This window comes from Helianthus annuus, chromosome 11 (genome assembly GCF_002127325.2).
Source record: "Helianthus annuus cultivar XRQ/B chromosome 11, HanXRQr2.0-SUNRISE, whole genome shotgun sequence".
Lineage (NCBI taxonomy): Eukaryota > Viridiplantae > Streptophyta > Magnoliopsida > Asterales > Asteraceae > Helianthus > Helianthus annuus.
Window position 1 is genome coordinate 108,483,242 of NC_035443.2, and position 26,638 is coordinate 108,509,879.

The window sequence follows — 26,638 nt, forward strand, 5'->3', positions numbered from 1 at the left end:
GGTCTCAGATCTAGATGAACAAAATGACTTGATCCCTTCACCCATCTGCTTATCTTGTTGGTCAAGTGGGTTCCCCTCTAGGAGGGTCGGATCCTGTTTCCGGCGATGAGAGGTGGAGGGTGGTGGTGCGGGAGCTGGTGGTGGTGGTGGGGAGGAGAGAGAAAGTAGCGGGTGTTGCGGCGGAAGCCATTGCCGGAGAATGCAGAGGGGGAGAAGAAATGAGTGGGGGTGATAGTGAAAAGGATGAAGATGATATAAATTAGAAAGGGAGAGAAATACAGGGATAAATGGTGAAGATGGTGAATATCAGATGAAAGAGAGAATGAGGAGAGAGAAAACATGAAGTCTCAAAAGTCTAATGAGACTTTAATGCTACTGACAAAGACTTAGACATTTTAGTTAAATGTCTAAATTACCCCTTACTTTGATTGGTTGAGAGTGGTTCTCACGGTTTTTACAACTGGAGATGGTTTCTATTTTAGCGGCTCCCTATATATATATATATATATATATGTATATATGGGAAGGTTTAAATGAGAACACCCATCTTTTGTGAGAACCTTAAGAACAAATCTCAGTCACTCATTTATTTCTCTTGTGTTTTAGTTAAAAGGGTAAAGTGGTAATTGAACAAATTCCTAGTAACTCTCATGTTTCCATTATCACCTAAATTCCATTGCTACTCTGTTTTCGATCTACGCACATCATCTTAAGTGTATGCACATGAGCTTCAATCAAGAACCTTATTCAATCGATTATGGATGGATTGATTATTCTTAAACTATTTTGCTCCTAATTTGCAGATACGTTCTTCATGTTTTAATTATTTGAGACAATTTTTTTTGATTCATTGATTTTTGCTTAAATCAATTATTGATTCACCAATTAATTGTTCAATCGATTTTGGATTTACTAATTATTGTTCAATCAGTTTTGGTATCAATTACTTTGTTTATATATTCTGGATTTTGTTCCTAGATTTTAACATTTGTTCTTGTTGAGTTGGTAATTTACACAAATTAGTTTCTATTTGTTGGATTACAAGTACAATTTATCCTAAACCATATGTAACGAATGTTGAATCACATGATTGATTGATGAAGTAGGGTTCCATAATTAAGATTGATATCAAAATTAGCCACAAATGTTATTTGAGCAACTGTTGCTTAATTTTTACATAGTGTAATTGTTGGGGTTATTTAAAGTAGTTGAGAGTGACTACATGCATGTGCTTATATTGTGATGTAGGTTCATCTAAGATCAGCAAAAAGGATATTCAAATTTTGTGAAGTGAACCAAGGGTTGTATATTAAGTGTTGCCAATCATGACGAACAACTCGAAGATTTCGATAAAGCAAGTGTTGAGGCTGATATGAGCATTCCATTCTGTTCAGATATACGCATGTGTAATTGTTATTTGCTTAAATCATATCTTGTTCAGATTTACACATGTGTAACTATTATTCTATATTTTTTTTTTGTAAAAGGCTACTTCCTTGATACAAATTTTCAAAATAAAATAATACATTTTGAATGCGTGTGGACTTGGTAGAATGAAACTGGCGAGCGTATGACAAATTAATTGACACGAGTCATATTCATAGACTTTTAGCATCTTCTGCTATTGTAAAAGGCCATTTCAATGTTGGAAGATAAGAGGACATGTATTCGTATTAATTGACACGAGTCATATTCATAGACTTTTAGCATCTTCTGCTATTGTAAAAGGCCATTTCAATGTTGGAAGATAAGAGGACATGTATTCGTATGTGTGTGATATTGAAGTGAAAAGTTTGTCTCAAGTCCGTAAGATGTTCAGTTGCATGATGCAAGTGTTGGAGCTGATATGAGCATTCCACCCTGTTCAGATTTACACATGTGTAACTGCTAATTGCTTGCATCCTATCCTATTTAGATTTACACATGTGTAACTGTTGTTCTATATTCTTTGTGAAAGGGTACTTCCTTGATACAAATTTACAAGATAAAAAAAATACATTTCGAATGCGTGTAGACTTAGTAGGATGAAACCGGCAAGCAAGATTTTGACAAGTTAATCGACATGAGAGTGACTCAAATGGTCGTTTTGTTGCTAGAAACATGAAATGGTAAATCTCCATTTTCAAATACTAATGTAAATGTGCAATAATCAAAACCATGTCTTCTTACAACCATTAGTAATACATAATATTCAAAAAAACATTGATCTTTCAGGCCCAAAAATTAAAAATAAAAGTAAAAGATCTGGTCTAGTTGTTGCTCATTCCATTAAGTTCCCAAGCTTTCTGCAACACCTTTTCTTTGAATTTGTTTATGTTCCCAAGCTCATTTCATTAAGTTCCCAAGCTTTCTGCTAGTTGTCGCTCCTAAACTGCAAATTAAAACCAAAGCTTATTCTAATAAATATTTATATTTATTTTCTAATAAATATTCAATTGGCAAAGTTGAACTATAACTAATAACTGTACCTTCTCTGTAGCCGTTACAAATTCCTGCGACACGTTATATATGTTTAAAAAATCAGTTAGCCTCAGCCTTGGATGGAGAATAGCATGAACATCAAGTAGCTTTGCCCATCTTCCATACGCTGCATCACATGCAGCAAACACTGCTTCTGTGTTTTCTCTCACTACATCAACTCTGTTAAAGAAAACACATAGCAATGTTAATTAAACCGAATGGGGCAGGTAACGGGTCAGAGTGTGTTTGGTTTGGTTGGGTTGAATGGAAATAGATCACCTGAATTTTTTTGACAGATTTGATGTAGTAGTGGCGGAAGAAACCTTGATAACGTTTTTTCTGAGATGAAATAGGAAATGATCCAGGTTGAGTATCAACCACTGAAGCCATTTCTGCAGTCAAAGCACCATGAGCAATTGCAACAGCAATTGAATCAGCAAAATAGTGACCGTAAAGATTCGACATTATCCACTCGATGGCTTTTTTAACTGCAGCAGCTCGAAGTAAGTGTGCCTGCATTCACTAGTGGAAAGTAAATCAAGTTACATTTTATTGATACACTAATTTAGATCTCAATATATTGAAATTAAATAAAAATCTCAAAATCACAAACTTTAAAACATAATTAAAAAACTTGATTCCTTTAAGAATGAAATTGAAAAAGATTTAATAGATTTATTAAGGTAGAGTAATTCATAGGAAGAGCTACCGTATTGCACATGTAACTGTAAACACACCTCAAAACATATAGTTACAATTCTCAGCATGGGATACTGTTAAACCAAGCTACAGGATACAGATGTGAATTGTAAAATATCTCGAACAATGCACAACACCTCATATACGAACAAAAACATAGTTACAGATAACTGATATATACACTAACCTATTTACAGAATCTATGGAAACAGCTACGTGATCCTCGAGGTGACGAAAACAATGTAGCCCAGTCAATTAATGACCCCTCGTCAATAACCCCTGTTGATTTTGTTAACTATTAAGTTTTACACATGTGTAAACTTTCATAATATGCTTGATTTTGTTAACTATTAAGTTTTACACATGTGTAAACCTTCATATCTAAGATTTACACATGTGTAATTTTTCATTTCTATACTTATTTTTTTAATTTTTATGATTTACACATGTGTAAACCTTCATATTTCTGCTTTTTTTTTAACTATTTAGATTTACACTTGTGTAAATCTACACATCTCTGCTTATTTTGTTAACTAAGATTTACACATGTGCAAACGTTCATATCTATACTTATTTTATTTTATTTATTTATCATGATTTACACATGTGTAAACTTTCATAATTATGCTTATCCTTTCTAATTAATATGATGTACACATGTGTAAATCTTTATATGTATACTTATTTATTTTTACTTATATGTATTTGCTTTCTTAAATTAAAATTAGTAATGAACTACATAAATGATTGGGTAAATAAAAAAAAGGCATGATAAAGATGTATCATACAATTCACGAGATCTATGTATGCAATGGAAACAAGAAAACCAACAATTATCACATAAATTCAAAATTACACAAAATATCAAATTTCCAACAATTGGTTACCCAAAATGTAGCTAAACCTAAAACTATATTTTGCAGAAAAACGAAGCTAGAACATAAACTCAGAGGAAAGTCAAAAAAATATAAATCCATAAATGATCATAATAACAAGTATACTAAAATAATAAATTATTATAAAATATAATACTTACATAAGGATGAAACAATCTGATTAGTCAGAACTCTCAATTAGTAGAGTTTTATTCATGATCCAAGAAGACACCTTGGTCATAATCCTCCCCCTATTTTCACTCTGTTCCAATCTCACCGCTAAACTACCCTTCTAATTACTGAAATCATACAAATTCACAGATAATCGTCGTGGATTTGGGTTATTGAAGACACAATTTGATTTGTAGATTGATTTCGTGAGGAAAAGAATGTAGTAGGGTCTAGAAAGATGAGATCTGATTTTGAGAAGAAGGTGAATTTGAGCGTGAATGTTAATTGAATGTAATTTTACAATAATGCCCCTTTAGTATTTTACTTTAAGTTTCCTCCTCATTTAAACCCCTCTAATCTTAGCCCTTAATCTATGATGATCTATGGATAGAAATTGTTCCTAGTGTTCTCACAAAAATCTTTGTTCTCAAGATAACCCTCCCCTATATATATATATATATATATATATATATATATATATATATATATATATATATATATATATATATATAGAGAGAGAGAGAGAGAGAGAGAGAGAGGAAGTGTAATGTACAAAACCTATTATCATACTTCACGTACGTGACAAGGAGATATAAACACGTGGCACAGATTAAGTTTTCTCATTAAGGGCAAATTAGACATTTATCATTCTTGAGGCAGGGTAATTCAGACATTTACTAACATTAAGAGAATAATGCGAGTTTGTTATCTCCTGCATCCCGGTAATTATGATTCGAATCAGTTTCAAATATTTTCCATTTTCCAAATTATCAAATTAGCGGTTATGGGTGTGCGATTAGGGTTACGATCACTTATTGTTTGAAATGGATCCATAGAGCACTAACGCACGAAACACAGATGATATTGAAATTGAAGATGCTGAGGTCCATGTCGTTCATGATGCTACTAAGCATTTTAGGAATCCGACATCAGACAATCACGTTCTATTAGACGATCACACCAGTAAGTTGTCAATTAAACGTTTTAATTTGCCAGAAATCAACGTAATCATCGTTGTCTGATGTTTGTATTTTGATCGTGCATCATTATTTGATAATTAGTATTTTGAAATGAATGTGTTATAAATCACACATGTTTATAAGCTGTATTGTGTAGGAGGCCTGTGTAGTTCCACTAAACATGCGTTATTATTCTAAAGTAAACAGTATTGGCTGGTTTTTTTACCTGCGTTATTATTGAGGTTAACATGCATGATGTATTTTCTTTGCGTGATTTATTTTTTTGGCTCCTAAATGAGTGACTATGTGTCTTGTTTTAGAGCTCATGTTTTTTTTTTGTCATTTCAAAATGTGTAGAGGAAAGATTGTATATTCCTGAGGTAGCTTCATCATGTCTTCCCATTATAGGAATGGAATTTAGCTCCATAGAGCAAGCATATGTTTTTCATCAGACATATGCCAAGAAGGCAGGGTTCTCTGCTCGAAAAGGAGGTGAACATCATAGTGGTGGTATTATCAAGACTAAATACTTTGTGTGTTCAAAGGAGGGGCATAAACCACAGGCTTTTGATGATCCTTATTCGAAGTTGTCTAAGCCATATAAAAGTAGGAACATACCGACTATTCGAACGGGGTGTAAAGCCCAAATTAAGCTTTGTTCGATGGATGGGGGTGTTGTATAATGTTGATAAGTTTGTTCAAGCGCATAATCATTCTTTTGTGTGCCCCAAAGATATGCATTTATTACCGGCTTATAGGCATCTTTCCGAAACACAAGAAGAGATGATATGGGAGCTTGGTACTTTAAATCTTGGGCCGGTGAAAGCCTTCAATATAATGAGACAAAGATACGGAGGTTTTGAAAATGTTGGCACAACTAAAGACGACTGCAAGAATTTTAGAGCAAGGATACATAGCTATATAGGAGAGTATGATGCAGATATGGTTATCAATAGGATGACCGATAAAAAGCAGTTTATGGTTGATTATTCATTTGTACATTCAGTTGATGAAATCAAGAGATTAACTGGCCTGTTCTGGGCCGATGGTTTGTGCAAACGTAACTATGCTGAGTTTGGAGATGTCATATCATTTAATGCTACGTTCAAAACCATCAAGTTAGTCTTTCCTATAATGTTTTAACTTTTATTTTTTTGTATAATTTTGTTGTTTTTTTATTCAATTTATTTCATCATTTTGAAGGTATAATATGGTTTTTGTACCCTTTACTGGTATTGATAACCACTGTCGGAATGTGATGCTTGGAGCCGGGATGTTAGCATCCGAAAGCATTGAATCATACAAATGGCTCTTACAATCATTTTTGGACTCATTTGGTAAGCAGCCGAAGGTGGTCGTCACTGATCAGGACCCGACGATGAAACAAGCTATCGAGGCTATGTTCGATAAGAGTAGGCACAGATTATGTATGTGGCACATAATGAAGAAAGTTACCGATAAGGTTAGACACAACTACAACATGCGTGATTACAATTACAACGAGCGTAATAACTATAAAGATTTCTGATGTTTATATGCATTTTTACAAAAAGTTCATCATGCGTTATTATTTCCTACACTTTGTTTTTTTTTTTTTTACAAAAAGCGTGAATAATTATAAAGATTTCTGATTTATGTTCTTTGCAATCCTTTTTTTAATAGGTGGGACATGAGTTGTGTAACAATGAAGATTTCAAGAGACGTATGTGTGACATTGTGTGGACTGATTCGATTGCGCCAGAAACGTTTGAGAGAGAATGGAAATTGATAATGATTGAATTCGGTCTAACCGAGAATAAATGGGTTGACGATATGTTTGGCATGAGATCTTCGTGGATTACACCTTTCTATCGTCATGAGCCTATGTCTGGGCTCATGCGTACCACCTCCAGATCAGAGAGCGAAAACCCTTTTTTCTGTCAGGTGGCGAATTCTCAACTTACCCTTGTTGAGTTTTTTTAACCATTTTGATGGTGCAATGGACGTGCAAAGATTCAACCATCGGAAAATGACCATATTTCTAGAAACACAACCCCCAGATAACTGGTCTGAAACTACCTTAGAGGAAGATGCTATGAAAATTTACACCAGGTCCATCTTTGTTGATCAATAGGCAGAGTTATATGCAACATTGTCTGAGTGTCTTCCTATGGAGACTAAAATCGAGGAACCGTTCTTGAAGATAAGTATGAAGGATTTCAAAGCCCATGGTGATGGTTTATTAGAGGTAACAGTATCTGTCACACCCTGGCTTTTGCGAAAGCATGGGTTTATTTGGTGTGACTTCTTAATACCATAGCACAATCATATCAATGCTATATGAAATTTAAAACACATGATAGTCATCCATTCATAAAGTTTTAAAAGTTACCGCAACATCATTGTTTTTAAAAGTCGACACATAAAACAAAACACAACAACGACATAATTAAAACATGTTCACACGACTCGACAAAAGACTTAAATAAAATCATGGTTTAAGACTTGTAACCCGTCCAGGCAAGGGTCACACATCCTAAACCTGGATGACATCATTATTCCCTACGCAGCTTGACACGATTGCATACTTCGCCAGATCCACTAATTTCCTGAAATACATGTAGTTTGAAGAATCAACAAAAAGTTGAGCGAGTTCATGTAAAAGTGAGTATGTATAAACCTTTCATGTACGAATAAAAGTCCCTGGTATGTAGCAATAAGGAAAAAGAGATCACCAATGGGTTGCAGAGCCACTGGTATGTGTGAGAAAGTGCAGGAAAACTCAAACCTAGCAAATTTGTTACCAGGCTTCGGCTGGAAGACACAGTCACCTCTATGGGCCGCCCCGGCCTCACGGGTGTGGGCTCGCTACACCCAAATAGATCTATCACTCTTGTGTCCCTCGGTCCTAATAACGAGGATTAATGGCCTTAAGTGTTGTACCCACCCTCACACGATCTAGTAGTAAACCTTCCCTACGCTAACCATACCATGTAAATAAATGTTTGTAATAATTGTCGCATGTATTTCACCCCCGAAGTATAAAACTGAAAATATTAAAGAGAAAAGGGGGACATGAACTCACAGAAGTGCGTAGTCTGTAACGTCAACCTCAAACCCGATCTGCTGCGTGACGACCTACACATACTAATGTCTATTAGACGAACGGGTCGTGCCTTGGCTTAGGGTTTAGTGTTTTGAGTTGCGTTACTTTGATATTATACTTGTTAAAATAATAATATTTATTTTAACCTTAACTTTTGTATATAGGAAAATAGTTAGCTAACTATTTCGTATTCACACTTCTTAATTATTTTATATGTGTATTTCCTTCCCAAGGATGGGGGTATTTATACATGTACACTTGTAATTCTGAAAAATATATTTTAAGTCCCACTTAGAAAAATATATTTAAATTATTTGTCCAAAACATCTTAATTTCAAAATATACATATTTTTCCCAAAAATATTATATTTATTTCAAAAATTTTCCAGACTAATATTTTACCAAAAATATACGAATAAGAGTATTTTTCTAAAATATACATAAGTGATGTTTTTGCGTTTCGTATTGCAATAATAAATGCGTAACTTAAATATTTATTTCGCGAGAGTTTTGGTATTATTTTGGAGTCGTAATTTCATGGTATACATAAGTTATATTATTTCATCCTAAAAATAATATAACTAGTTCACAAAATAATCAAATAATCACACAAGCGTTTTAGTATAAAATATATATTCTACATATATATTTATCAAATTTTATTTACGAAAATCAACCTCCGGGTCTTTGTATTTTTGTAATAAAAATCATGGAGAAGTTTATTTTGAAAATAAAGTTAGAAATATATTTGTAAACACTTACTAGAAAAATATTTTCTAAGTGTTGAATTTTTAGGAAAATTTCGCCAGAATTTCCTTTGTAAATGGAGGCGTCCATGCTTACTAGCATATCATTTTCTTTTGTAAAATCATTCAATCAATTCTCAATCATCAACATACAATCCCTAATTACCAATCTTGACAAAAATAAGCATGAGCTATAAACTTATGAACTTGAAAAATTTATAAACACATGTAGTAACTTACTAGCATACTTAGTAAGTCTTGTTACCTTCCGAAATGTGATTAGTTCCTTTAAAACTTCATTTTTAAAGAGTTTGTATTTTCACAACTTCTAGTTATATTTTTCTAAAAATATTTCTTTGTGAAATTTCTTCTTACACAAGTGTTTCTACACTTGTTTACCCACTAAAAGTGTGATTAGTTTATGTAAGATTCAAGTTTTATCAAAACTTATACCTTTCACTTGGTTCTTTCAAAAAACCACTCATGGATCTTTAGATCTACAAGATTACATCTCATTTTGATCTTTATTTTTCAAAAAAAAAACATGTATTTATTCAAGTTCATAGTTTATGTGTGGATGGTTCCATCATCCACAACATTTCTAACTTTCACATCTTGCTAGTTCATGTCTTTAAACATGATCTAGCAAGTCCATATGATGAACTATGTCATTTTAACTAACAAACAACATTCAACAAGCATAACAACACAAATATATCATGATTTCTTCATCATTATAACACTACTTCATCACTTTGTTAGTTTATGTTTAAAACTAGTTTATGGTTCTTTAGAGTTCTTGAGATTTCACCATTATTTTAACTATTAACCATCAAAAATATGAAGAAGATGAAGATCTAAGACACTTACTACTAGCACAAGGCTAGGGGAGTTCAAGAGCATAAAAGTGATGGATAAAAGAAAACGAGAGCGGTCCTTGAGCTTCCGAACACACCGAGCTTACTTGTAGGATCTCTAACACCTTTGAATATGTGTAGATTGCTTGAAAGAAAACTTGAAGGTTGTGGTATGGTGGTGGTTGGTTCTCGGCCGAACAAGGAGAAGAGAAGAGAGAGAGCTTGTTTGTGTTGTGAGTTTGTGAATGAGATGATCATGACCTTTGTGTCATTTTATAAACCAAGTCCACCATTAACCATTGTACATTATGTCTCTTAATCCACTACCATTCAAATAAAATATTGAAAAGAATTAGGGGATGTCCCCACTTCCCATAACCGGTTCGGGGGGGGGGGGGGTATGGGGTTGGTTTTCAATTGATGGTTACTAATTTAGTTAGTGATCTAGTTAAGTAACAAGTGTTTAGTTAATGGTTACGGTGTGTTATATAATATAAAGTGTGTTAGGGTGTTTATAACAACCCTCGGTAAAACAGACATCCTCATAATATTTCCGACACCCTAATATATTTTAAATATATCAATGTGTCTTTATATGCACCCCGTATGTGAAAACCGAGCCCCAAAATAGATTATACTATATAAAATAAATAAAAACAATAATTATTAAGTTGAGGCGGGCCGCGTAGGGCCTCACCTCAAGTTAAAGCGGGCCGCGCGAGTGTGTACCAGTATATCGCCAAAACCATAAGCCCAAGCGGGCCGCGTACATGTTCGGTTTAGTTGATGCGGGCCGCGCGCGTCCTAAATGGTGGCATGACCCGGAGCCGCCACGTGTCCAGCGCGTGTCGAACCTAGTGTGTGACCGGACCAAGCTACGCTTTGACCCGGAGTTGACGCGGGCCGCGTGAGCCCGGCCCAAACTCCACGCGGGCCGCGAGGGGACTCAATTACAGCCCTATAAATGGAGGCCATCGGCCTTCAGTCCGCTTTCGTTCACTTTTCTTTCTGTCTCTCTACACTTTTAAATAGTGGGCATTATACCCGAGTTCAATATCCCCTAAAATAGCGAGGTTCTGCTACGATGTAAGTATTATAACCCCTGGAGACGTATTAGATACGCTGCCCGATTGATCTAGGGTTCCGTAACGGCTGTCGTGGTTCTGCCCGACGTAGTCGTTGGAATGCCGTCTCGGGGAGGGTATTACTAATGTTAAAATGGGTTATTATACTAACACACGTACATTTGTGTAAATTATAGATATTCACCAGGAAACCCTAAAGAATCACCTAAGACAGCAATGTGAGTTGATTCACTTTTTGTAAACCTTTTTGTTTACTGTTCTTACAAAACCTCACTTAATTAAATATATACAAAGCAGTTTTTGAGTATTTGTAAAGAATACAATTATAGTGGGTATGTTGGGGTTTTGTATACAAAATTGGTTACTGGCGTGGTAACATCCCATAAGTTGAGTATGACCGTACCACTGATGTTAATTGTGATGTCTTGGATACAAATGTAATTGCGGATGTGCCCTCAATACTGCAAATTGGTTTTTACTTAAACTTGATTAAACTGGGAATCACTCACCAGTATTTCCCACTGACAAAATGTTTTTAAAACGCGTTTCAGGTAACAAAATGTGAAAGCCAAATAGAAGCCAGCTGGACAGCACTGAAGGCTTGGAAAAGTGGCAATAAAGTTACCTAAGAATAAAATGAATGTTTTTATTAAATAAATAGGATTTATTCCTATGAAACGTGTGTATTGAAAACTTGGGTTTTTACCCATATGTTTAATGTTATAAAACATGGTGGTTTACTCTGATTAAAATATTTCCTAACTACGGTCCTGATGAAAATTTCCGCTGCCAAATTGGATAAATAAATATGATACCACCAAAACTGGCTCACGGCCGCCCGTTCCCGGGAGATAGGGATCGGGGGCTGTGACAGAAGGTGGTATCAGAGCTATGCCACTGATTCAGCCACAGAAGTGTTCTGCTGACATCAAAATTCAAAGTGTTAGGAAATAAATTATGGAAATACGTGTATAATTGTATTTCTTGCTATATGTTATCTGACTATTTGTTAGTTTACAGTATGAGCGACCAAGGACCTTCTGACGCCTATCGTCAACTGTCTGGTTCGCCTAGGAGCGAAGGCACCTCCTCTTCTCAGCCTGCCCTCTCAGGGTATTATGCTGACACAGAAGAAGGGATCTTTGTGTTTAAGGCTCAGTCTGAAGAGCCATTTCCTCAGAAAAAGAGGGGATGGTTCAGTAGGGGAGCGCACGAGCGTAGGAAAAGAATGAAAAAGTTGCAGGAACAGCGAGTGTTAGCCGCAGCAAAAAGAGAAACTGATGCTTATAATCAGGATATGCTCAATAGGGGTATCGCTAATATCCATATTTTAGCAACCACTGCTGCTGACCCAAACCTGGAACAAATGCTAGCACCACAACCACAAAATCCTGATCAACCCATGGAAATAGAAGACCAGATAGAAATGCCTGAGTACAACCCGGAGGAGATACCTAGGGTACCTGCACCTGATCCTCTAGACCCAAACAATTACGACCCCTGGTGGGACGATGTTAGGGACTACGTGCAACAAAACCCAATACAGGAGAATGTGCCAATACCCAACTTAGGAGCTTATCCAGGGTTAGATCCTCAAGATCCCTACAACATTAGTGACGCATATGTTAGGGAAATTTTAGAAAATCCATACCCGTACCAAGCCCCTATGCCTCCGTATCAGGAACCCGTACCTCAGTTTCCAAACCCAGTCCTAGAACCTACACCCCCAATGAGTGCAGAAAATGTCCAGGAACTTAGGACTTTTGGGGAGGAAATTTTAGAAAGTAGTGATCGTATGCGACAGGTGGGAGAACGCCTCGTATGGAAATACGATGAGCGTAATATGGATTTTTGGATGAATCCATATCAGTGAAGGCGATGGCAGAAACGGTAGTAGTAATAATAATAATAATAAAATAATATATGTGTGTATGTGTTAGAAAAAAAAAAAAAACTACGAATGCTTATTATTAGTATTGTAGCTTTACATTTCAGCCGGTATTGTAATTTAAATTTCAGTACTAGTGTGTAATGATGCATACTATATAAATAGAGTAAAAGTCGCAATGCTCGACGTTTTTGGTTAAACGTGCGTGTCATGTGATTGGCTATATATAAATATTATTTGTGATATTAATATTTGGTAAATGTCTAAAATTCAGATGGCCGACGCGGGAAATCAAGAAAATCTGAATAACGATAACCAGAGTAACATTAACGTGGTTAATGAGAATTCGGACAATAATAACAACGGAAACCAAATGGATAATAGTGCCGTTCAACATATAGTGGCACAAGGAATTATAGATGCAATGCCATTTATTATTCAAACAGTTCAGGAAGCGAATAATAAAAGTAAGCATAGCAGTAAGCGACCAACTGAACCCGAAAACAGCGTGAACAATGGACCCATACTTCAAGCGCCCGTTCCCAAAAGAAGAAGAACCATGCCACATGGTTGTTCTTACAAAGAATTCTGGTCCTGCAAACCAATAGAATTCTCGGGCAATGAATGACCCATTGCAGCTTTACGCTGGATAGAGAAAACTGAGGCAGTTCTGAAAATAAGCAAGTGTGCTGAAGAAGATAAAATAATGTTTGCTTCAAATCTGTTTAAAAATGCAGCCTTAGAATGGTGGAACACTATCCTCCAATCCAGAGGAAGTGATAAGATTTATAATATGGAATGGGAAGAATTCAAAAACATGGTAGAAAGGAAATTCTGCCCTCCCAATGAAAAAGAACAGATAGCAAATAAGTTTCTGAATCTAAGAATGACCGGGGTAGACAGTAAGGGTTACACTACCACATTCTTTGAATATGCTAGGATAGTACCTACCCTTGCATCACCTGAACCAGTGTTAATCTCCCGTTACATTTGGGGATTAATTGGAGAAATTAGACATGTAGTCAAGGCAGCTAGACCCCAAACCATAGAGGAAGCTGTAGAACTAGCCAATACCTTGACAGATGAGTTAATTCGTACTAGAGAAGAAGACCAGAGAAGAAACCTAACCCAAAGGCTTACTCAAGAATACCGTTCTGGGAATTCCAATCGTAGGAATGTAGGTTCTACCTCTGTACCCTACTGCAAAGCCTGCAGAAAGAAGCATTCTGGAAGATGCTCTACTTACTGTAATTTTTGCAAGGCCCCAGGACACAAGGAAGAGAATTGCAAGAAGAAATCCAGTAATGGAATGTGTTTCAATTGTGGGGAAAAAGGTCACATTAGGACAAACTGTCCTAAATTGACTCCAGCTGCAACCAACAAAAATCCTAAAAATGCCAGAGCATTCGTGCTAACTACAGAGGAAGCCAGGATGATTCCAGACGTCATTGCTGGTACGTTTTTAGTTAATGATATTTTTGCTAAAGTATTATTTGACTCTGGTGCAAACCAAAGTTTTATTAATACTTCGTTTTGCAAACTCCTAAATCAATCATTAACTAAACTACCACAAGAATGTCTAGTGGAAACCGCAAATGGAGAAACTGTTCAGATTTCTGAAATCTTGCAGGGAGCAAGAATAGAAATTTTTAATCAAAAATTTATTGCAAACCTGTATCCAATGAATCTGGCTGGATTTGATGTTGTGTTAGGAATGGATTGGTTAATAGCCAATAAAGCCAGTATTTTATGTGATCAAAAGACAATTCAATTAAAATCACCAAGAGGTGAAAAGATCTCAATTAAAGGAGATAAACCTTTTAGATCCACTAAATTCATCTCTGTGATGAAAACTGCAAGTTGTATAAGAAAAGGATCTATAGTGTATTTGATTTCAATAATCACTAACACTAAAGGAAAAGAATTAAAAGATATCCCAGTAGTATCCCAATTTTCAGATGTCTTTCCAGAAGAATTGCCAGGACTACCGCCAGACAGGGAAGTTGAATTCAGAATTCATCTGTTACCAGGAACAGCACCGATTGCCAAAGCACCTTACCATTTGGCACCCGCGGAAATGCAAGAACGGAAGAAACAACTAGACGAGTTGTTAGAGAAGGGATTCATACAGCCAAGTTCATCGCCATGGGGAGCACTAATATTATCTGTCAAAAAGAAGGACGGATCGATGCGTATGTGCATTGACTACCGTGAATTGAACAAAATCACGATTAAGAATCGGTACCCATTACCGAGGATCGATGATTTGTTTGATCAACTTCAAGGAGCTCGATTTTTCTCTAAAATCGATTTAAGATCAGGATATCATCAATTAAAGGTACAGGAAGAGGACATTCCTAAAACCGCATTCAGAACAAGGTATGGTCATTATGAATTTACTGTCATGCCATTTGGTTTAACCAATGCCCCAGCCGCATTTATGGACATGATGAACCGAATATGTAAGCCATATTTGGATAAATTCATAATTGTCTTCATAGATGATATTCTCATTTATTCTAAAAGCAAAGAAGAGCATGCAAAACACTTGCACTTACTTTTAAGTTTATTAAGAAAAGAAAAGCTTTATGCTAAGTTTTCAAAATGCGAGTTTTGGTTAGAACAAGTGCAATTTCTCGGACATTTGGTTAACCATGAAGGAATTCATGTAGATCCAACGAAAATCGAGGCAATTACCAAATGGAAAACCCCAGAATCACCAACTGAAGTTAGAAGTTTCTTAGGATTGGCCAGTTATTATAGAAGATTTATTCGAGATTTTTCTAGAATAGCCGTTCCTTTAACTAAGTTAACCTGTAAATCTGTTAAGTTTGAATGGGGACCAAAACAAGAAGAAGCCTTTAGAATCCTTAAGCAAAGATTAACCCATACACCCATACTAGCATTACCAGAAGGAACTGAAGACTTTGTAGTCTTTTGTGACGCTTCTAAGTTAGGTTATGGATGCGTATTGATGCAACGTCAAAAGGTTATAGCTTATGCATCTAGACAGCTTAAGAGTCATGAAGGAAATTATTCAACCCATGATTTGGAATTAGGAGCCATAATTTTTGCCCTTAAGATTTGGAGACATTATCTTTATGGTAGTAAGTTTACCATATTCACAGATCATAAGAGTTTAAGATATGTCTTCGGGCAAAAAGAATTGAATATGAGACAGAGACGCTGGATGGAATTACTTAGTGACTATGATTGTGATATCCAGTATCATGCAGGAAAAGCCAATGTGGTGGCTGATGCTTTAAGTCGAAAATATCACGAAAAGCCAAAAAGGATACGTTCTCTTAAATTAAATCTACAAGTAGATTTAAACAATCAAATTAGAAAAGCACAAAAATCAGTAATCAAGGAGGATACTGAAAAGTTAAAAGGAATGATTAAGGAATTAGAACAAGGAACAGATGGAATTTGGAGGTTCCATAAAAAGAGAATGTGGATACCTAAATTAGGAAATTTACGTCACCGTATATTAGAAGAAGCCCATAAGTCTAAATATACGATACATCCAGGAAGTGAAAAAATGTACCAGGATTTAAGGAAAAATTTCTGGTGGATAGGGATGAAAAAGGATGTAGCAGCTTATGTTTCTAAATGTTTAACTTGCTCACAAGTTAAAGCTGAACATCAGAAACCCTCAGGATTGTTACAACAATTAGAAATACCAGTTTGGAAATGGGAATTGATAACAATGGATTTTGTTACCAAATTGCCTAAAACAAGGAAAGGTAATGATACAATCTGGGTGATTGTAGATAGGTTAACCAAGTCAGCTCATTTCTTACCAATGAAGGAAACCTTTAGTATGGAACAATTAGCCAAATTGTATGTAAATGAAATTGTTTCATTACATGGCATTCCTTTATCAATTGTTTCTGATAGGGATAGCCGTTTTACCTCTCATTTTTGGTCAAGTTTCCAAAAAGCAATGGGAACCAGGTTAAATCTAAGCACAGCTTATCATCCTCAAACGGACGGACAAAGCGAAAGGACAATTCAGACAATGGAAGACATGCTTAGAGCTTGCGTAATTGATTTTGGAGGTAATTGGGACGAACACTTACCTTTAATAGAATTTTCTTATAATAACAGTTATCACACAAGTATCAATACTGCACCATTCGAAGCACTTTATGGACGAAAGTGCAGAACCCCAGTCTGCTGGGCAGAAATTGGGGAAAAACAATTATCTGGACCTGAAGTAGTACAAGAAACAACTGACAAAATCATTCAAGTCAAGGAACGACTAAAAGCAGCACGTGATCGACAAAAGAGTTATGCCGATAATAGACGCAAACCATTAGAATTTCAAGTAGGAGATAAAGTATTATTGAAAGTCTCTCCCTGGAAAGGAGTGGTAAGATTCATCAAGAGAGGAAAGCTAAGTCCTAGGTATATTGGACCTTTCAAAATTCTTAAAAGAATAGGACCTGTAGCCTATCAGCTACAACTGCCAGAGGAAATGGCAGGAATACATGATGTATTTCATGTATCTAATCTCAAAAAGTGTTTAGCTGATGAATCACTCGTAGTACCTCTCAAGGATATAGAGGTTAATGAACAACTCAAATTTGTAGAAAGGCCTCTACAGATTGAAGATAGAAAGATTAAGAATCTCAAGCATAAGAGATTAGTTCTGGTCAAAGTGAAATGGGACTCCAAAAGAGGACCTGAATACACGTGGGAACTGGAATCAGAAATGCAAAAGAAATATCCACACTTGTTCCAGTAGATCTCGAGGACGAGCTCTAAAATAAGGTGGGGAGGATATAACAACCCTCGGTAAAACAGACATCCTCATAATATTTCTGACACCCTAATATATTTTAAATATATCAATGTGTCTTTATATGCACCCCATATGTGAAAACCGAGCCCCAAAATAGATTATACTATATAAAATAAATAAAAACAATAATTATTAAGTTGAGGCGGGCCGCGTAGGGCCTCACCTCAAGTTAAAGCGGGCCGCGCGAGTGTGTACCAGTATATCGCCAAAACCATAAGCCCAAGCGGGCCGCGTACATGTTTGGTTTAGTTGATGCGGGCCGCGCGCGTCCTAAATGGTGGCATGACCCGGAGCCGCCACGTGTCCAGCGCGTGTCGAACCTAGTGTGTGACCGGACCAAGCTACGCTTTGACCCGGAGTTGACGCGGGCCGCGTGAGCCCGGCCCAAACTCCACGCGGGCCGCGAGGGGACTCAATTACAACCCTATAAATGGAGGCCATCGGCCTTCAGTCTGCTTTCGTTCACTTTTCTTTCTGTCTCTCTACACTTTTAAATAGTGGGCATTATACCCAAGTTCAATATCACCTAAAATAGCGAGGTTCTGCTACGATGTAAGTATTATAACCCCTGGAGACGTATTAGATACGCTGCCCGATTGATCTAGGGTTCCGTAACGGCTGTCGTGGTTCTGCCCGACGTAGTCGTTGGAATGCCGTCTCGGGGAGGGTATTACTAATGTTAAAATGGGTTATTATACTAACACACGTACATTTGTGTAAATTATAGATATTCACCAGGAAACCCTAAAGAATCACCTAAGACAGCAATGTGAGTTGATTCACTTTTTGTAAACCTTTTTGTTTACTGTTCTTACAAAACCTCACTTAATTAAATATATACAAAGCAGTTTTTGAGTATTTGTAAAGAATACAATTATAGTGGGTATGTTGGGGTTTTGTATACAAAATTGGTTACTGGCGTGGTAACATCCCATAAGTTGAGTATGACTGTACCACTGATGTTAATTGTGATGTCTTGGATACAAATGTAATTGCGGATGTGCCCTCAATACTGCAAATTGGTTTTTACTTAAACTTGATTAAACTGGGAATCACTCACCAGTATTTCCCACTGACAAAATGCTTTTAAAACGCGTTTCAGGTAACAAAATGTGAAAGCCAAATAGAAGCCAGCTGGACAGCACTGAAGGCTTGGAAAAGTGGCAATAAAGTTACCTAAGAATAAAATGGATGTTTTTATTAAATAAATAGGATTTATTCCTATGAAACGTGTGTATTGAAAACTTGGGTTTTTACCCATATGTTTAATGTTATAAAACATGGTGGTTTACTCTGATTAAAATATTTCCTAACTACGGTCCTGATGAAAATTTCCGCTGCCAAATTGGATAAATAAATATGATACCACCAAAACTGGCTCACGGCCGCCCGTTCCCGGGAGATAGGGATCGGGGGCTGTGACAGTGTTCGGGGACCCTAACTAGCTCAGAAAAATAAAAACAATGTGTTTGACAATATTTTTATGTTCCGGGTAAAGTGCGGTTGTTCGGTTGGGTGTAGTCCCGTTAAAGTGCTAAATTAAACCATAAGGTGTCTTTTATAATACTTTTAGTGACACATTTGATTCCCAACACTTTGGAAAGTATCTAGGACTATTTTGCCAAGTTTTTGCACTTTACTAGCATAGTTAAATGCTGAATTTTGGGTATTTAGTGCAGAATTCTGCATTTAAAGTATGTTTTAGGCACTTCCCGGCACTATAACTATTCCCTAGTGGCACAGTTTTATGGTCCTCACCTCCCTACACTCCCTACTAGTGTAGTATTCTATCTCTGGCTCACACTGGCCTCAAAAACATTGTCTGTCTAGGTGCTGGCATTGTCAGCATATTTTCTGGGTTATCCGTTTAGTGTGCTAACTGTACTTTGTGCATCAAGTTTGTCACTAACGTTTGTATGAAATAAATGAAGTGACAGTATAAAATGTGATGCATATGTATGTGTGTAACAGAAACAGAAAGCAGTTTAATCACAGTTGTAATCAAGCACAATCATTAAGCATAAATTAAATATTAATTAATTATACGGATACCTGTAAATGTGAGGGTTGTCACAATATCTAGGACCAGCTAACATACGTTATTACATAACAACTTGCGTTTTTTCTTTGATTTTTAACTTTCCGTTTTTTTATTTAGGTTTGTTTCAAGAATGGGGAGGACGTAATTGCATCATGCAGTTGTCGCAGGTTTGAACAATATGGATTGTTGTGCAAACATATATACTTTGTGTTCAAGAGGTTCAAAGTGAAAGAAATTCCCAACAAGTATGTTATGAGAAGATGGACCAAAGACGTGATACCAAATGATCTAAATAACACATTTAATTTAAATGTTGTTGATAATGATGGGCATAAAAAGGCCAAGGAGGTTGCGTATGAGATAATGCAGACCGGAGAGTATCTTATTGGTAATTTGATGAGAGATTTTGATCATCTAGTTATAGTCAGGGATCGGATGAGGGAGATGAAAGAAATGGTTGATGAACTTCACATAACCAAGCCTATTGACCCTAAGTTTGATAGATATTCAAGGTTAATCGGTTACGAGAAACCGAACACTGATGCTCCACCTACAGTCCATGTGCCAACCGGTATTAGGAACAAAGGACATGGTTCACATAAGCGGATCAAATAAAAAAAAGAACAGATGATTAATCTAAAGGCAAGAGAAGTCGGACATGCAGTGTTTGCAATACCAAAGGTCATGATATCCGAACTTGTTCAGTTTTAAAGGGTCAAGCTAGTGCTGCCGATAAGAAGGGGAAGAAAAGAAGAGTAGTTCAGCTAGAGATTGATCCTCGTTTAGTAGACGAAGAGGACGAGGAGGCAGAAGCTGGTGAGGGAGAGGAAGAGTATGAGGAGGTTGACGAAGCCGATGATAGTGATTTTGAATGGGAAAAGCTTAACGATGACGACGAGTGATTTTTGAACCACAATTGCATACATTTAAACATGGGTTTTTGATGCCTTTTTTTACTAAACATACCAATCACAGATTGTTTTTACATAACTAGCGTTTTTAAATTTAACATGCGTGATAATCTTTACCATTCGTTATTTATGTTGGTGTTTCTAACTACTTGCGTGATAATTTATATAACTGGCCAAGTTGAACATGCCTTTTCCTTTTAACATGCGTGATTTTTACTGCAGGCCAAGTTAAACATGCCCTTTCCTTTTACCTTGTTGTTCAAACATATTTAACAGGCTTTTTTCATATAATAACGCCAAAAAAACCATACACAGATATCAAACATGTTAAAATTAAGCCTACTTCATATTTCTAAATATATCTACATATCAATTTCGATTGTCAAAAACCACCATAGTTGTAAGTTTTCAAAATACCAACATTATAACATCCCCAAAAATCATCAAAAATGTTGATAAAACAGACATACCACCTACTTAGATGTGAATATCTTCCCAAGCTCCTTGTCACTGGTCTCCATCTTCTCTTGCACCGTCTCCACTGCATCCTTCAGATGGGAGTAAACCAAGTGATCAGCAGATGTCTTATCCTTCATGAGGTTTATGCTGTTGTCCTTCAACGAAGATTTTGGTTCTTGAAGTAGTTTTCCCCGCAGTTGTTGGTTCATCTTCTGCTGTTCAAGGACCTTCCTCTGCACATAAAAAATACTATTAGTAGAGTTTACATCAGATGCAAGCTCTGTCAACGTGCGACTGGAGAGGAGCTCCTTGATGGCTTTGCTTGCCGGATTATTAGACATTTCTGTGACTTATTTAGAGTTGCTAATTTTTGGCAAAAAATCTAATGTGGGTTATCAAATATGTATGAAGATTGTGATTTAATATGGTAGTTGTGGGAGATTTGGTCAGTAAAATTAAATATCTCACATAATTACTAGTGATGTCGATTTGGAAGGCTATTTGTAGGTTTCATTATTATTAGGATTATTATATTTTAAATCAACTTGCATATTGTTTACTATTTTTAATAAAATTAAATATCTCACATAATTCACTGTACTAGTAACTTATAATTTTTTATCAGAATATGCATTTTTCTTTTGTAGAACATGTGTGATTAAGTATGCATATTCACATACGTGCGTTATTATTGAACATCCCCATTTTTTTAACTTGCGTACTTTTTATAAATATTTGTATTGGGCCAATAAAACTCCAAAAAACATCAACAGTGATTTCTGAAGCATACAGTTGTCATGCTTAATAATTATAAAAGGGTAATTGCACGGTACCCCCGACCGCAGAGGGGATCTCCCCTCCCAGGTCACCACCCGACAAGGCTTCCTGGCTGTAAATCCCCATAACCATCAAGGAGGGGTCCGACACATGTATCGAACCCGAGACCTCTTGGGCCCTCGTTTCGGTTTTAAGGCGGGTGTCGGTGGCCACTGGGTTGTCACCCAGTGGTTGTTGATGTGTTCTTATTTGGTATTTCCTTTTATATATCATTGAAAGAGCATTAAAATATTACCTTCAAAGATGGCAGATTCTTGTAATTCATCTTGTGGTTCTTCTTCATCATCAGCTATGAGTGTTTATCTCAAAAAGAGAATCGAGGAACAAATTGCTTAAGACAAGTCTTCTAAAGACTTGTTGGAGACTAACATTTCTAGGGTGAGGGAGAACATGAAGAGGAGAGAAGAGATATTCAAATTGTTGTCTAGTATGAAAGAGTCTAGTGTCCTAGAGGTGGCTATGATGTTTATGGTTGATCTAGGAGAGCGGGATGAGAAACAGTTAAAGGAGCTTGCGGATGCAATAACCGTCTTAAGATGCTCTATGGACACGAAGATCAAGCTTTTGGAGTCCTTTTTCTGATGGGTGCAAGCATGTGTGTTTGTATTGTGAAGCATTTTCTGTATGTTTCATGAATCTGGGTAGTGAAACCATGTGGCTTTTATGTTTATCTAAGTGTTTTTCTTGTATCGTATTTGTGTTTGAATAAGGAAATATACCCATTGTGTTTTCATTTTTCATGTTATCTGCTAACATAGTTTATGAGTAATCAGCAAAATAATAAAACAAAATTAAAATTAAAAAAAGGAACAGGTCAAATATGCTTGTAACAAAGTAGTTCTACGACGTAGCATTTTTTTTCACATTCTCAAGTTTGAAGAACTGATCCAATCGGTCCCTAATTTTGTTATCTAGATCGTTCAACACATCTACGGGTCTTGCGGTCATCGCAAATTCCTTAGCTTTATCATACACTTCTTTCCTTATAAGATTGTAGTCGAATAATACAATCTTACTAAGATACCGGTACCTCAAGAATCGAAGCTGTGAATCTTGTATGGTCTTTTTATCTTCGTTCACAAACCTCGGATTTCATGGTAGCCTTTGTACATCTCCATATCTCTCATAGTGAAGACACCAGAGTCAACTCCATTTTGAAGAGTTCTCCAATCCATTTCTTTTCGTATTATGCTTGTCGTTTCCAAGTTTGTTATCCATTCTTTTCGTCGTATCTTGTCTTTCAGGTATAGAACTAGAACTCTTTGCTATAATCACGATAACAAATCATATTAGTACATACTCATTAGAATATATAGTCATTTTTGTATATAAAGCTGAGTATTCAAGAATTACCAGCATTTCGGGGCGCCCAAGGTAGCGTTTGCTAAACGATTCCTTAAACCTAGAGTTATTAATTAACTCAATTTCACCATTTTTCAAGTGAAAGCATAGACACCAGAAATGATCAGATAGTAGTACGGGAATGAAGATAAGATCCACCGTGTCAAGTTTCTTGACTGCATACTTACCCAGTACATCGTCTAGGTGTGATGCAAATACTTTCAATCGATCATTGTCATTGTATTTGGGCCCATACATTATGTCAGGCTGCAAAAATTATGGCCATTTTTATTATTAAACTCTATTTGTGCATTAACTTTAAACATGCGTGATTATCATATAACATGCGTGATTAACCTTATCCATGTGTGCATTAACATTAAACATGCATCATTAACGTATAACTTGCGTGATTAGCATTCAATATGTGTGTTTTAACATATGACATGCGTGATTAACATATATACATACATTACATGCGTGATTATTAGGGGAAAACTTACAATCATTGTACTTGGCAAGAACAGCCTGTATGGTGATGATTTTTGTCCCTTTTTTTCTCTTCAAAGTTCAACACATCTACAAAAGCGTCCACTCCATTTGAAGTTACGAATTGCGATGGGTGAAAGCTTTCAAAAATGATTTTTATTGTTTCAATTCCACTTTCAGACTTGTACATCTTTGAGTTGTTGTTTAAAACCAAATGGTGAACATAAATATATCAAGATTTTAAGCGGTTTAAAAGAAACAAAACCTTGATCTTACCCAATACCTCCGATCGGAGCTAAGAGGTAACAGATGATCGTTTGGTCACGTTCCAGGAGTGGCTCATATCAGTTGGTTATCCTGTTGCAGTAAGGTGATAGGTATGCGTCACCTAATTTTGCCATTCGTTTTTCGTTCTTATCCCTCAACATTTTGATACGCGTTCTCACTAGTTCTGTGTCTCTCTCTCTCTCTCTCTTCATCCATTTTCTTTTCGTTAGCAGACACAAGAGTTTTTTTTGCTTACTGTCCGTTGACATTTGTAGGATGGGAGCCAATCTTAAAAGCGTCTCCACCGACTGCATTTCTGCATCCGTCACTTCATCTGTTTCTTCAACGGATGTGGTGGGAGGCATTTCTTTACCATAGACGTCAGGGTTTATCTTTTCTAGTTCATTCAACATTGACTCGGTCACTGTATTCTGACTTTGTGATTTTTGCTGACTGGACTCTGCTAAATTTACATCTTGGTCCATTTGGTGTACGACATCTGCTTGTGTCTCTGTTTGTATGTTCGAGGAGGTTATTTTTTTGTAAACACAAGTAAGAATACAGTTAATCTTATAGTAATGATCGTATTTGTTACCTTCTCTCGTCTGCTTGTATACACCTGGTTCTATGGTTTGTAATGCAGCCATGCATGAGTCTGAAATACCCCCATCGTCATATATCATATTATCAACATCATCACAACCTATAAAATCACAAACGTTTTCTCATCATTTAACTGAAATTACCGTTAATCTTAAGAAATAACATAACTTTTTCTCTACCTTTTGTTTTTCCTGTGTTTTCTTCTTCTACGGTTGCATCTCCATCCCCTCCTAACTCTTGAATAGTATCGCCACCCTCTCCAACTTTGTTTAGTAACGCCTCATCACCTCCAGAGCTTACTTGATCAGTCGTCGTTGAGACGGTATTCTTAACTGCATCATCCCATCTTTTACACATTCTCATTATATCTGGATCCCAGAAACACTTTTCCATTGCGTCCGTAACGATATTGTTCATTTCCGTAACCAGAGAAATGTATTTATTTATGTTCTTGTCCATTGTTTTCAACAACATCTGCAGGATTGGAATTTCATAAATATCATGCGTTATTATCTATATAACTAGCGTGATTTTCATACACAAGGAAAGTGCATTTCTAACATGTGTTATCATTCTTAAACTAGCGTGATTTATTCATAATGCATGCGTTATTTTTTAATAACATAAACAAGTATTCTACTATTATATGGGGTCTTTAAATTTGCGTTATTATACATTAAACATGCGTTATTATGTTAAACTACTAGTACTAATATATGACATGCGCTATTTTTGTATTCAAAAGAGTGTACCTTCTTATTTTTGTTTGAGGCTTCCCGTGCAGCATCATCATAGATCACCTCGGTTAGTTGAAGCGGAGTGCTGCAGTAGTCAATCATTTTTTGCATTTGTGACCCGATGCCCATAACTAGGTTTAACTCCGAAATATGTTCACTAGGATTCCAGCCCTCAAACCAATCGGTAGTTGATGGTACGTAACATTCGTCGTTTGGATCTTTATCAGCCTCGTTTCTTCTTCAGTAGACCTTTGTGGTATCCACAGGTGGCATTGTGAATTCATCTTTCTCTGTCGTAGGCTGATATGTCGTTTCTAATGCGATGAGGTTTTCTTGTACTGCAGCAGCCTCGTGTAATGGGATGTTGTCATTGAATAGGTATGCCAATTGTCACACCCCCCAAAATCCACCTGCGGATAACACCCGCTTCGGGGGCGTGACTGACCAGGATCCAGCCACCAATTATACCGAATACTTAAGTTGATAACAAAAGTAATACTTACTATTCATAAGCTTAGCAAATATTGAGTTCAGAGTTTAAAGTTTTAAGTTCAAAACAGTGATAAGTAGCGGAAGCATAAGTAAGGTAGTTTAAAACAAAGTTCATGATTCAAAATAAGGTAACACCCAACACAAGGGTGAACAGACACTACACGTTCCCAAGCTGCAAGCTCCTTCGTCACTGGTTACCTGCAAAGCATGCAGTAAGGGGTCAACAATAATGCTGAGTGAGTTCACTAGTTGTCCAGTTTTAATTACCAAAAACTTTGTTTCACCGGTTAATTTATCCGTTTATACATGCCCTGGGGAGCTACCCCAAAAGTTAGCGACTAAACTGTTTTTCCAATACCGAACACTAGGTAACCGTTGCGTATCCGCAGGATGCCCCGATGTCAATGTTCTATCATCATTGACGGATTTCTGAGTACATTAGTTCACGACCGTCCCAAACCAGGGCACGGTGTGAGGCTGGTAAACACCTAAATAGCGCTATCAACTAATAACCCGCTCGCCTGAACCCGGCGACTAATCGGTATTTGTAGTAGGGACTTGAGTGATAGAGTTTCGTTTAGTGCCGTTAGTTGCAATCCGTATAAACAGTAATTAACCAAAAGGTTTCCCAATACCAGGGAAAGAAAAGTAAGTTTGTTCCCAATAACTAGGGAAGGTATATAAATGGTATCCCCTTTTGCCAGGGGATAGAGTTGTTAGTCTCGTGTCCCAAACCACCGGGACGCATGCTTTTAAGTTGTAAACTCACCTTGGGTTGCTCGGTAGGTTTAGGTTACTTGTCAATCACGTTGGTCACCACGTCCTAACA

General features: G+C 36.5%; 2 protein-coding genes across 2 annotated transcripts; both read left to right on the forward strand.

Annotated features, from left to right (window-relative positions):
- Positions 1 to 5,830: 5,830 nt before the first annotated feature.
- LOC110944712 (protein FAR1-RELATED SEQUENCE 5-like) lies at positions 5,831 to 7,126 on the forward strand. Its single transcript, XM_022186359.2, has 3 exons — positions 5,831 to 6,282; positions 6,368 to 6,626; positions 6,827 to 7,126. Exons 1-3 carry the CDS (start codon positions 5,831 to 5,833, stop codon positions 7,124 to 7,126), a joined length of 1,011 nt encoding a protein of 336 aa, XP_022042051.2.
- Positions 7,127 to 7,313: 187 nt separating this feature from the next.
- Positions 7,314 to 20,575, forward strand: LOC118484045. Its single transcript, XM_035979938.1, has 3 exons — positions 7,314 to 7,391; positions 19,791 to 20,265; positions 20,379 to 20,575. The coding sequence occupies exons 1-3, from the start codon at positions 7,314 to 7,316 to the stop codon at positions 20,573 to 20,575; spliced, it is 750 nt and encodes a 249-aa protein (XP_035835831.1).
- Positions 20,576 to 26,638: the final 6,063 nt, after the last annotated feature.